The following is a 13,585-nucleotide window of genomic DNA, read 5'->3' as shown; positions in this document are numbered from 1 at the left end:
CATCTGGCAAGCTCAATTTTGCTCTCTGAGTTGCAAATATTTATTTTTATTTATTTATTTGATTTGTCAATCGCTTACAAGATAGTAAGTATAAGTATATGCATAGTTATGAATACATGAAATGGGTACATATAAGAAAAATAAAAGAAATAGGACAGGGACGGTAGGCAGGTTGGTGCGCTTATGCATGTATGTATGTATGTATGTATGTATGTATGTATGTATGTATGGTATTCAGCTTTGTTCGGGTATTTTCCCACGTCATTGTAGTTGTGCTTTTGAAGTTGTAGCAATGTTTCGGCAGAATCTCATCTGCCATCATCAGGCTTCTGTATAGTGTTCATCTGTGAGTCAGGCTTTTATAGTGGTTTCAGATTTAAATTTGGGGCAGCCTATTGCTGTGCCAGAGTGGTTTTTTCTTCACCCTGATTGGTTGGGAGTCTTGGTCTGTGTTTATTGGTCTTGGAGTTTGCTGTGTTCTGGTTGATTGGTGTTTCTAATATCTCCTGTCCGTTTTTTGGCTCTTTTTGTCTCTTGATTGGCTGGCAACATTGTGTTACTTTATTGGAGGCCTTTAGTGCAGCTTGGCTCCGGGTAAATGGACGGCTATCATTAGTTAGGAAGCTAGGTTTCATCTGGGTGCCTGGTTGGGGTGTGTTTGAGCTGGAGGTATCAGGGGGGATCTGTCTCTGCCCAGGTGTTTGCCTGGCTTGTGGCGTGGAGATTTTTTTTGTTTGTGAGTGCAGGCTTCCAAATGATTGACAGTCTGGTGGAGTCATCTCTTCTATTCATGCTTTCTGGTCTTTTTTCAATCTCTATGGCTTCTCTGATGATTCTGTGGCTGGGGTTTTCTATAGTGGCTAGGGTTTTGGTGCCATTGAAGTTGATGCTATGACCTGTGGCTTCCATGTGTTGGACTAGTGAGGAAGTGTGTTCCAGCTTTTTGACTGCATTTTTGTGTTCATCCAGGCGGGTACTTATTCTTCTATTGGTCTGTCCAATGTATGTGGCCGGGCATGATGCACAGGGGACTTCGTATATGCCTTGGTTTTCCAGGTCAATCAGGGTGAAGAAAAAACCATTCTGGCACAGCAATAGGCTACCTCAAATTTAAATCTGAAACCACTATAAAATGAACACTATACAGAAGCCTGATGATGGCAGATGAGATTCTGTCGAAACGTTGCTACAACTTCAAAAGCACAACTACAATGACGTGGGAAAATACCCGAACAAAGCTGAATGCCATACATGTAAGTACCCGCGAAAACTTAAGTGTGTATATATATATATATACACACACACACACACACACACACGTCTGCCACATACAGTATTTTTCTCCATACAATTAAAAGGCTTCAGGGACAGCATATAAGAATTGGCGGGGGGGGGGGGGATTACATGAATAATTTTGAAAAACAGGGTGAGGGAGATAGGAGTGTTTAATACCATTTTTTAAAATAACAATAGCTTTAAAAGGTGCTTTTTCTGGAGGCAATTGGACTTCCTTGTTTTTTCTTTCGAAGATGTTTCACTTCTCATCCAAGAAACTTCTTCAGCTCTGACAGGATAGTGGGGAATGGAAGGATTTATATTCCTTGCAGACAGCTGGTAATTTGCATTATTTTAAAGCAGTGGTTCCCAAACTATTTCAGTCCACCGACTCCTTGGTGCTACAAACTCATCCTCGGTGCCCCCCACGCAGTGGTGGGATTCAAATTTCTGTGGGCATGACCTAATTTGAGGGTGTGGCCATGTGACTGGGTGGGCATGGCTTGCTGGTCACATGACTGGGTAGGTGTAGTTTGGTGGTCATGTGACTGGATGGGCATGGCCAGATGACTGGCAAACCAAATACAAGTGGTCCTCACTTAATGGCCGGTTGTTTAGCAAGTGTTCTAATTTATGACTGGCCTCCCCATAGCTACTTGGCCTGTTTTTGGAGTTTTGACAGCCATGCACACACATACACACACACACACTCCCTTCTAACCCAGCTGGAGCAGGTCATTGGACTAGAATCAGCAAAGCATCTCTGATTAGATTCTAGTAGTGAATAAAATCTAATCAGAGATGCTTTGCTGATTCTTGTTGATTCTTGTTTTATTATTTCTTTATTTTATGTTGCTGAATTGCACTGACGTGTGTCCCTTCTTGTGCACAACCCAGAAGCTTTTGTGATTCTTTGTAGCAAAAATTACCGGCAAAGATGTTTCAGTGTGGAAAAGGGCCTCAGTCTAAACTAGGCCTCATTTCAATCTGATGCATCAGCTCTCGCTCTCTCTCTCTCCCTCCCCCGCCTTCTCTCTCTCTCTCTCCCTCCCTCCCTCCCAGACTGGATTTGCTCTACTTTCCTGATGTGCCTGCAGGGCCAGTGCTTCCAACATCGATGGATGGATGGATGGATAGACAGAGAGAGACAGGTAGGTAGATAGATAGGTAGGTAGATAGATAAGATATATTGGTAGATAGGCAGGCAGGCAAGAAGGTAGGAAGACAGACAGACAGACCTTATGGATGGATGGATAGGTAGGTAGGTAGGTACGTAGGTAGATCTATATTGATAGATAGATAGATAGATAGATAGATAGATAGATAGATAGATAGATAGATAAATAGATAGATAGATAGACAGACAGACAGACGGACAGAAAGGCAGGCAGGCAGGCAGATAGACAGACAGACCTTTTGGATGGATGGACAGATGGATGGATAGACAGAATGCGACAGCAGCAGCACTTTGGGAAAGTAAAGCAAAGCCGCCGCCATCGCAGTCGAGGCACTGGCTCCAGAGTGGTGCAACAGTCAATGGGGTGAGCCTGCAGTGCCAGCACCTTGAACGCCCCCCTGTTGCCTTTTAGCGCCCCTCTGCCGGCCCCCTTGGGGATGCTAAGAGGCAGTAGGGAGCATTCGAGGTGCTGGCACTGCAGGCTTACCCCATTGACTGTTGCACTGGAGCGGTGCAAGGGGCTCAATGGGGTGAGCCTGAGGAGCTGGCACGTCGAACGCAGCGGCGGCACGTTGCAAAAGTACAGCAAAGCTGTCTGCCCTGGGCTTTCTCAATCCTACCCTGCTCCAGAAGGAGGGAACAGCACCGGCCTCTACGACGTGAGTGCCTTAGGGGGGCAGCTTGGAAGGCTGATCCCTGGTGGGAGGGGCAGCCTGTGAACTTGCTGTCAGGCACGGGAACTACAAAGAGACGGGCTTGGCTGAGCGTTATCCTGGATATTGGGCATGTGTTCAAAGCCCCCCTTCCTCTACCTCCCCCTAGGTGATCCACAGATGCCATTGACTGTTGCACTGGAGCGGTGCATCGGAGCTGCTGCATTCGAGGTGCCGGCTCCGGAGCAGTGCAACAATCAATGGGGTGACCCTATGGGGCTGGCACCTCGAACGCCCCCCCCTTGCTTCTTAGCACCCCCTAAGGCATCCCACCGCCCCCCAGGGGTGGTACCGCCCACTTTGGGAACCACTGTTTTAAAGGGTCGTTGAAGCACTTGGAAGGAATACAAATCCTTCCATTCCTCACTATCCTGTCAGAGCTGAAGAAGTTTCTTAGATGAGAAGTGAAATGTCTTCAAAAGAAAAAACCAGAAAGTCCAGTTGCCTCCTGAAAAAGCCCCTTTGGGACAACCATGACCTGGATGACTGAGAATCTCTACAGACTTTTAGCCATACAATTTGGGATGAACACCCTTTGAATGGTGTGGGAGTAGGAATGGATTTCCAGAGGAAAGAATTACAGATTGCAGGAACCAGCAGCACTACTCAGGTGATCCGGAGGACATAGATAAACCTCCAAGTGTTTCAACAACCCAAAAGGATGCAGATTACCAGCTGTCTGCAAGGAATATAAATCCTTCTATTCCCCACCATCCAGTCAGAGCAGAAGCAGCTTCTTGGATGAGAAACAAAATGTCTTCAAAGGAAAAAAAAACAGTCCAGTTGCCTACTGAAAAAGCAGGATTGTCCCCCTTTGGGACAATCATGACCTGGATGACTGAGAATCTCTACAGACTAATAGCTTTAAAATTTTCAGAGTTAATTAGATTTTTTTTTTTTGTTTCTAATGCATCGTTGCAAAATTACAAACTAAGGGCTGAACTGGCCTAGTGAATGTTTTATTTTAGCTTTTCAAAAAGTGGAAGGGACAAAAGAAAAGAGGAGGGCAGGTTGACTTCTCCTTGGTCCAGAACCTGGAAAACATTTTTACTGGACAATAATAGGATTTGATTTAACTGAAATGAGCATCATAGATGGACATGTTCCGGGGGTACCAGCTTCAATAGTAAACAAGAACGAACACAAATGAATAATAGAATAACAGAGTTGGAGGGACCTTGGAGGTCTTCTAGTCCAGCCCCTTGTTCAGGCAGGAATCCCCATACCATTCCACACAGTCTCTTCTTAGAAACCTCCAGTTGGCGCACTCACAATGTCTGGAAGAAAGCTGCTCCACCGATTAATTTTTTCTCACTGTTAGAAACATTCCTTCTCAGTTCTAGGTTGGATCTCTCTTTGGTTAGTTTCCATCCACTGCTTATTGTCCTGCGTTCAGATGGGTCTTAATTGAGTCTTATTGCAGATCTTGTTCCATTAAAAAAAAAAATTGGACTACCTTAAATTTGGAGAGAGGGAAATGCCTATGTGTAGCCATATGACGTAATCCGTTTATGAAATTATTCTTGTTTACAAAGATGGGTGCCCATTTGCAGCAGCATTAGTTTTATTAAATGAATGAGGAGGTTGCATTAAAGGACATCATTCCTCTCCAGGTTGGAAATGAGAATGGTTTCTTCGGCAACAGGAACTTCAGAGTGAGCTTCTTTAAGGCAATCATTTCTGAAGCACGTGATAGTTCCAGATATCCGACTAGGCCTTGGTGAACACCACAAACAAGTCGCTATAGCACTAACAGCTATCAGCAATGCAGATAATATCACTAGGACGAATGTCGTATGGTATGATCCTTGAAAAAGAGAGCGAGAAAGAAAAAACTTGATAGTAACAGTTTTAGCTTTATGTTTAGAAATTAAAATATGGGAAAGTGATGTCGCATACCTTTCACTGCTGGTACTGTGGTCTCTTGAAAATCTGAAAAATAATGTATAATTAACTACTTCATGGTTAGAGATAGGAGCAATGTAGCTACCCTGTTTCTCCAGCAATACGGCCTCCCCCAATAGGAAGTCCCAGCATGTTTTATAGGCATGAAATGAAATTAAGCCCCTCCGCCCCAAATTAAGGCCTATATTAAAACATGCAAAATGGGGGGGAATGGTGGGGCGGGACTTGCCATTAGGAAGTACTTTTGTGGCACACCCGGATATGGTGCTGCCTGCGTTGACCCCAATACGAAGTGCCCCACCAATGCCGAGGTCAACATCCAAGCTGTCACTGCCCGCCTGCCCGAAGATGCAAGGGGGGGAATTAAGTAACCCCAGAAAAGATGGCCTAGCCATTTTGGGGGGGCTCAAAAAAAAAAAAAAGACCTGGCCTTATTATATGAGAAACACAGTAGGAGGAAGCACTGTGGTTGCACCGGTCCTAAGAACCTGTTGGGTGCCTGATTTAATTATTTTTAAAAGATATTTTATTAAAAAAAAACCGATACATGAAATAAAAGTGTAAGTGCATTTGTATCTAGATTCTTGATAGGCATTCTTAAACATCACAAATGGTAGTTTTACTTAGAACTGCATTTCACAGCCTAGAAAAAAAATGTCAAAAGATGGAATCATACAAAACGTCATGTTGAATTATACGAGAGAAGTCAAGAAGCATCCAGAGTTTATCCTCTGATAAATAACTATTTCTTTTCTGCACACCACAGCAACTATTCTGTGAACAAGCAAACCCAATCCCCAACTCCTATTTGCAGTTATTTTATATTTCTCCAAAACTTTAAAATGTGCCTATCAGCCTCAAAAGAATGACTGTCTTAGATTTAATAATTATATTTAGATGTTCCCCTTAAGCTAAATTTATTTCCTATGAAAAATATGAATGTTAAACAGCTTTGGTTCGATAATAACATCAACAGTTTACTTGAACAAATCATCAAGTTTAAGGATTTTTTTTCTGATGATTTTATTCAGTATATAGTGTTCAATGGGTATAAATATTTATAGCTTTTCCTTTTGTGAGTGTATTATTTAGAATAAAAATAGTTGCCACTAATTTTGGCCAAAATAATATCCAAAAGTAGTGGGTTTGAAAGGGAATTGCCTAGGAGTAAGATAGCAATATTTTTTGTTCAATTATCAGCTGATTCATGCACAGGTTTGTTTTTTTAATTTAGTGAAATGACATAGGAAAACCCCCGTCCAATTCATGCTTTCAAATGTGGAATGAGGTATATCCCACCTACAGCATTTCCCCCCATAAAGTATCTATGTCCAAATGATAAACATCAGCCTCACTGAATTTTCATTAGTTGTAGTTGGAATCTTTGCAAACCTTATGACATTCATGTCTTTTTTTAGAAGTCCAAATTCCTTAAGAGGTCCCAAATGTTTTATCCCCCTCTAGGGACTGGTGGCTGCAGATAGTTTGCTTTTGGCCCAGCTAGGTCCATGTTTGCACAGAAGAAAGAGTTAATGTTTAAACAACAATGTGGGGCTTACGGGTTTCCTACCCTTCGATTAGAATGTAAGAAGAGAAATTGTAGTCATATATCCTTTAAACAGAGGTTCATACCTGTGTTGGCTTTACATACAAATCCTTTTTTCTCATGACAGGGTACTAACTTCCAGACGCCATCTGCAGTTGTCAAGACAATGCAGCTGTTTCCTGTCCATTGACCCACCTCAGTCTCCACAGTGCCCCAGTTTGAATACTGAACTGGAGAGCCATCAAACCATATTAACGTAGCATCTAAGGGCAACATTAGTGACGTTACTAAAAAGTTGGGAGACTCCAGAATCCATGCATAAGACCTCACAATTCTATTTATTATATCTTCCCATCCCTGGTATTTTCTTATATCTTACATCCCTATATGGATTTGAGAGGAAATATTTGTGAACGAACTACTACGTTTGCATCTTTATTTATTCTAAAATTAAACAGTCCTGCAGCTTCGGAAATTAGGGGAGTGTCCTTCTTGCTCTAGTTAATCTTCAAGGAAGATCATGCATCATAACTGCAAGCTATTTCTCCTCATACAGTATTATCTAGAATAAGTCATTAAATGTTTATGAAAATGCAATTTACTTGGGAGCTGCCTATCTATGTTCTCTTTTTACAACATGAAATTATAGATATTTTGCAAGCTATTCAGAGTGTTTTGGAGGAAGTAGATTGCAAAGTAAACAATGAAAAACTAATGCACTCAATTTAGGTTCAAATTAATCTTTACTTCAGAGGTATTGCTATTCCTCTCTATTCCTTCAAAATACTTCTGTGTGTCATCCCTTAAACCTTTATGCAGAATGAAACAGCCTGTAAATATCTAAATGGATTTCTAATTATGCATCTTCTTGTCTTATATTAAACAACTTTTAAAAAAATCTCAGAGCTCTTTTATGAACCAGATGAATTTGTAAATATTTTCATTGTACATTTAAACATGGGATATATAGACAAAGAATGTTGGTCCTAACAAAGCTGCAAAGAGAGCTAATGTGGGATAATGGTTAAAGCACAGGGTTAAAAGTAGAGGGATCTAAGTGCTAGTAAGCTAAGAGAATGATGGTTCTCTCTCTTTCTCAGCCCAAGATACTTAGCAGAGTTATAAGGATGGAACATAGGGAAACTAAGAGGGAGAATTCTGCATATCACCTTGAGTTCCTGTTTAAAAGGTGCAATATAAATGTAATAAAGTATGGGGACTAGTTTATTGCACACATGCTTCCAAACTTTGTTAGAAGTGAAAGCATGTCAAAGGTTCATGAGGAGAGAAAAAAAAGAGTAGAGACAGCTAAATAAAACTGGCTTCCTTTCCACAGAATAATAAGAAAGTGGTAATAGCTATAGCAACAGCACTTTGACTTATGTACTGCTTCACAGGGCATTACATCCCTCTCTAAGTGGTTTACAAAGTCAGCATATTGCCCCCAACAATCTGGGTCCTCATTTTACCGACCTTGGAAGGATGGAAGGCTGATGAGCAAACAAAATGCTTAGCCCATTACAAAACTGAAAATGCAGTAGGAACTAAGGGGACTTACAATCAGAATATAAAGTAAAACACATATCATTTGCATGTTGTTTAATTGGTGGCCCGGCTTATTTTAACTACCAAAGAAATTACATATATATGCTCTGTGCCAAAATTTCAAATAGTTGGATGTGACTTCTTTCCTGACTTCTGTTTACTTACTATCCATAAGGAAGTGAGTATTCAACCAAATCATTTCAACCAAAGAGCCAAAAGAATGTAGTTCTTCTAAAAGAAAAATATTTTCATCTCTGCCTTTGATTGTTAGAAGATTAGAACCTGAAAATGAACAGGTGTATCATTAAGTAAATATACTTAGAATATAAAAGTATGCTCATGTAAGATTTTAGGTTTATTTAGAATTTACTTTAAAGAGCAGAATTCCCACATTATGCATTTAATCAATTTGCTGAAAGATTTCTGGATTAAGATTATAAAACAGCCAAATTAAACAAACACAATGTAAAATCTACAATTTAAAATAGTCAAAAAAGCAAATCCAGAGGCACAGAAGAATAGCAGTACAAGAACCATTTAAAAAAAAAAAAACAACCCCAAAACTAAAAAATCTGGGGGAAATCACTTTTTCCTCCCAGCATTGAATACAAAAATGCTATGGATAGGCAATTGTGCCTAAAAAGATTGGTCCATAACCAGGGCACAACTACTAAGAAGACCTTTTATTTTTATTTATTTCTGTCTTTATCAGATTTATACAGCCGCCATCTCATTAAAAGCGAGTCTGGGTGGTGTATAAGAATTAATAAAGCCAGACACATAAAAACACTCATAAAAATATAAAAATACTTTATTAAGATTATTGAAACACAGTTTGGTGTAGTAGTTTATGCCCAAGGCCTACAAATCAGAAGACTGTCTTGTTTTACCCTTGCCTTAGGCACGAAAGCTATTTGGGTGACTTTGGGCCAGTCCTTCTCTTTTTCAGCCCAACCGATCTCACAAGGTGGTGGTTGTGGGCAAACGAGGAGGAAGAAGGGATGTTAAGTATGTTTGCTGCTTTTAGTTTCTTATAATGTAATAAAGGTGGCATAAAATAAACTCTAATCAACAAAAATTAAAAAGAAGATACTGTAAAACATTCAAAATATACAAACCACGCAGAGAGAGCAAAAAAAATCAACCATAGTGGAGCCATCTAAGAATGAATCCGGATTCCCTGGGATTCCACCAGGCCTGGTGTCATAATCAGATTTTAAGGAACTTCTGAAATGGTAGCTGGGATGGAACTAACCTGACTCTGTGTGTGTGTGTGTGTGTGTGTGTGTGTGTGTGTGAGAGAGAGAGATAGAGAGATATTCCGTAAGGAAGATGCCACAACAGAAGAGGCCCGCCTCCTGGGAGCCATTAATTGTAAATCCCTATTAGCTGGTATCCCTACCAGGCTTTCTCTGCCAAGCATTTCCAGGAAGACCTCAAGGAGTGGGAACTGGAATGCACGGATGCCCTGCCTTTTTTCTCCCTCAATGATTGTAGCTATCCTCCAAATTCAGGCCTGCACTGAAAACCCTTACTGATTTTAAACTATCTTCCCAGACAGGATCTAATAAGTACTTGCTTTCACAAGCTTTTCACCAAGGCCTTCCTACACGTTCCCCAACTGCAATGGAGAGTCATGGGGAAAAAAATATCTCATTGGAGAGAAATGCCCCGGGGCCTACCTTGATATCTTCTAGCCCAAGTCATGTATCTTTATTATGCATCAGAGACAAAAATAAACAACAACCAAAAATAAAAAGGGAACATGTTACATATGTAATAAAAAGGCTCTGTGATTATGCTTAGTCAACTTGGCTATTAGTAATGCAAGAATTCGACTGGCTTCCATTACAAACTTCACAACAGTAAGAGTTATATTAGGATCTTGATATGTCAAAAGAAACTACATAAAATTCCTCTGTCTGGATTAAAATGGACTAAAAAAGAGTTTATTGCAATTGCTCAGTAAAAGCTAAATAAAAATAAAAGATGAGCTTCTCTTTTCTAAGAAAGCCTTTTCATCTTAGGGAATTTTCCAGACTTCATCATCCAGCACAGCTGAAAGCAAGAATTCCAGCCCAGAGAAGGATTTAAAATTTTAGCTTTAGTATCAGATTGAAATTTCCGTTGCATTATTTAATGCTGTTTTTAAGTAGTTTGTTATTAACAGATTGTTAATAACCTGTTATTAGATAGGGAAATTATAATCATAACTATGTCACTCCAAATTCAATGGCTCCCAAGTTTTTCCAGGGGCAATTTATTTAACACATTAGATTTGCTCATGGTTTAGGAGCACATTTTATATGAAAAACCAGTTACCTCTGCCTGTATATTAAGATTTTCAATGGGGAACTTCCAATGGGGAACTTCCAAAAGGGAAATGGTCTTCTCATTAGTTGCACCACTGGTATGGAACTCTACAGATAAAATTCTGTAGATACACCATCCTATATGCTGTACACACAGATGGAGTGCTGTAACCAGAGAGATGTGCTTTTATCTCTTACTGCCCTTTGGACAATCTAGCCAACTTTTTCTTGAGCCTTTTAAAGGCACTTTATTCAAGCCGACTTTTTTATGCTATAACTTAGTAGCTTTGAGGAATATAATTATCAGTATATATTTGTTTCTTATGGATATTTCTATGTTACTCCATTCTAAATGGCTTAATGACATACAAAAGTAGTAGATGAAAAATAACAGAAGAAACAAACCAAGGGTGCTGGATAGGCAATCGACAGCGCTCGGCCACAAATTTAAAAGCTTCTTACCTTGTCTTTTGCAAAACTCCAATGCTTCATAAAAGTTCAGATTCTCAAAAACAGTGGAGAAGCTGTAGCAATTACTGTTAAACCTTATCCAAGGTACGGTCTTTTCATCACACAGTTCCTTATTTTCCATTGATTTCTTCTCTGACAAGAGGAACAAGTGGAAGCATTTTTTTTTTCTGCATTATCACAAACATCGCCTTTGTTCATAAAGTTTGCGTTTTTAAAACTTAATTTGTTGAACCACATGATTTTAATGTCAACTGCGATTTTGTATAACCTGCGCCTTGGTATTGGCAGAAAATTGGGCAACTCTGCTATTATCTTGTGTTCTAATGAATCCCACTCCCTCCAAATCTTCAAGCATTACCTAATTTTTAATATCCCTGATTCAATTGTGACTTTCAAATAAGCCAAAGTGGGTTATCTTTATCAAAAGCGTTTCCATGTTTAACGTAAGAGCCAACTTACTTGGTGAAATATGGCAAACTGCACCATTCAAAAGCTCTTCACAGTCAGTATTTTTCCAATGTCCATTAATATCAATGTAAACACAGTGTCCCAAACTTCGTCTTTCCTCTTCTTCCCAAAATGTAAAAAAAGGCCTGGTGCCATCTGACCACTCAAAGTGAAGGCCATTCTGCCAAAAGAAACATTTGACTGGTCTCTGCCGGTTATTAACTCAAGAGGCTTTTATGCAGCAACTACAATTTGATGAGGTACTTCATGCTACAGAAATGAAACCATTCTGCTTAAAGAGAGGAGCGATTTAAAAGTCTTGAGTAAACCAATCTGGTCTTGCTTGTCCAGTAGTTCCAGTTATCTGGAAGAGACTTCAGAACATTTTCTAAAGCCTCTTCCAGTTAATAGAGCTGCCAGATAAGAAGCTTAAGAGCAACATGAGATGAAGCACTGTGCCTGCTTTGCTTTTTTTGAAGCAGGAGCCAAGGGTCTATTACTCCATAAAACAGCTTCTAAAGGAGATTTCACATGAACCTTTTTTTTTTAAGCCAAGCATCTATACCAAGCTTGTCTTTTTACTACTTACTTGGAATTAATATACTTTATTCACTCTCCTTTCCAAGAAAGGGATGTAAATGTTTAGAAAAGTTATTTTCCCTGTTTAATATTCACAGAAAACTACTGATCATTCATTTTTTTAAAAAGGAAGCTGCTTTATCCTATCATTGAACCTTCTTTCTCTTGCCAATACTGAGGTTTCAAACAGGAACGTTCCGTTTCTTGCCTACAAAAGACAGTGTTATCGATGAAGTGAGGCCTTTCCCATTTTAAAACTGAAATGTTTTTCAATATATAATGAGAAACAAAGACATTGACAAACATGAAGTGTGATCAAATTATTTTTAAGGTTCGGTTTTCATGGATGTTACAGCATATCAAGGAATCGAGAAATCAGCTCCCTGCAGGACAAAAGTCATCTCTACAACCTTTTTAATCCAGTACAATATTTCCCCCTGCTGAATGGAAAGGAAATTCTCTCTTCTGCATGCAGACCCTTTTGTCATCCTAAAATGATGACATCCTGAGTGTTGGAGTCATCCTACATGGAAGAGCTCTCAAAATGGTGTATACAGTCTACCAGCAGAGATGGTACTGTACCTATGGCATGTCCCATTGTAGGAAGTTTTATGTCTCACATCCTCCCTGGTGTGGAACTGAAATTTCTCTGTTTTACATAGCCACGTGCGGTTTTCATTTTTATTGACCACCTAGAAGCAATCATCCCCTTTAACAACAGTAGTGCAGTGGTTAGAGTGCAGTACTGCAGGGTACTTCTGCTGACTGCAATTTGGCAGTTCAAATCCCACCAGGCTCAAAGTTGACTCAGCCTTCCATCCTTCCGAGGTGGGTAAAATGAAGACTCAAATTGTTGGGGCCAATAGGCTGACTCTGTAAACCATTTAGAGAGGGCTTTAAAGCATTGTAAAGTGGCATATAAGTCTAAATGCTATTGCTATTTAGGATGCACCCAATGTGGATAGTCAGTTGTTAATTATATGGGGTTAAAGGGAAGGATATATAGAAGCATGGTGTGTCATATAGTACACCTGTAGCCCCCAACCTTTTGAACCCCATACAAAAAATTTCCATGGACCATAGGGGGTGTAATTTCATGTGCTACCTGTATCCCGTGGATGGAGCTTAGTTTGCTTGTGCGTCCCAGTTTCTGGCATGCCACATCCTGATCCATGGACCAGGGGTTGTGGATTCATGATGTACACCACTATCCATGTCTGATGAAATTCCAAAAAAGGTGAAACCAGTCAAGTGATACCTCCTGGTAATCAACGTAATTGGACAGGAGATAAGAACCTCTAACCTTAATCCACCCTTGTCCTCCACAAAGGAAGGGAGAGAAAACACGACTTCATCATTACTGTTTTTATAGCAGAATTCCACCCTGGAATAAAATATGAAAACTCCAGGTCTACAATTTTATATCCCTTTTAACTGTATCACTGTTGTTGTTCGGGACATTGTTAGGAAGCACATTTACTTACCCTACCTTTTGCCTTAAATATCTTCACTGAGTTAAATTCACAAAGAGTTAAACTTCAAAGTATTTTTGCATACAGTTGCTGGACATCTTTAGTTACTCTCCTGAAAATTTGAATGCACTTAATAAACGACA

General features: G+C 39.9%; 1 protein-coding gene across 3 annotated transcripts in view; it reads right to left on the bottom strand.

Moving 5' to 3' along the window:
• Positions 1-4,069: 4,069 nt before the first annotated feature.
• Positions 4,070-13,585, bottom strand: part of PLA2R1 (phospholipase A2 receptor 1) — a 64,913-nt gene continuing 55,397 nt past the window's right edge. For 2 of the 3 annotated variants that reach the window (XM_026697264.2, XM_087920100.1), the window contains 6 exons: positions 11,404-11,572; positions 10,936-11,076; positions 8,327-8,443; positions 6,703-6,879; positions 5,065-5,097; positions 4,070-4,972 (listed from right to left, as the gene is read on the bottom strand). In XM_026697264.2, coding sequence (XP_026553049.2) covers positions 4,755-4,972; positions 5,065-5,097; positions 6,703-6,879; positions 8,327-8,443; positions 10,936-11,076; positions 11,404-11,572 — 855 coding nt within the window. In that variant the 3' untranslated portion in view covers positions 4,070-4,754. Of the gene's footprint in view, positions 4,973-5,064; positions 5,098-6,702; positions 6,880-8,326; positions 8,444-10,935; positions 11,077-11,403; positions 11,573-13,585 lie in introns of those variants that run through there. The other variant, XM_087920101.1, reaches the window with a different exon arrangement.

The sequence above is a fragment of the Pseudonaja textilis genome, chromosome 1, assembly GCF_049901715.1.
Source record: "Pseudonaja textilis isolate UNSWEBS1 chromosome 1, rPseTex1.2, whole genome shotgun sequence".
NCBI lineage: Eukaryota > Metazoa > Chordata > Lepidosauria > Squamata > Elapidae > Pseudonaja > Pseudonaja textilis.
The sequence above is the reverse complement of the archived record's forward strand: the minus strand, read 5'-3'. Positions and strand labels throughout refer to the sequence as shown.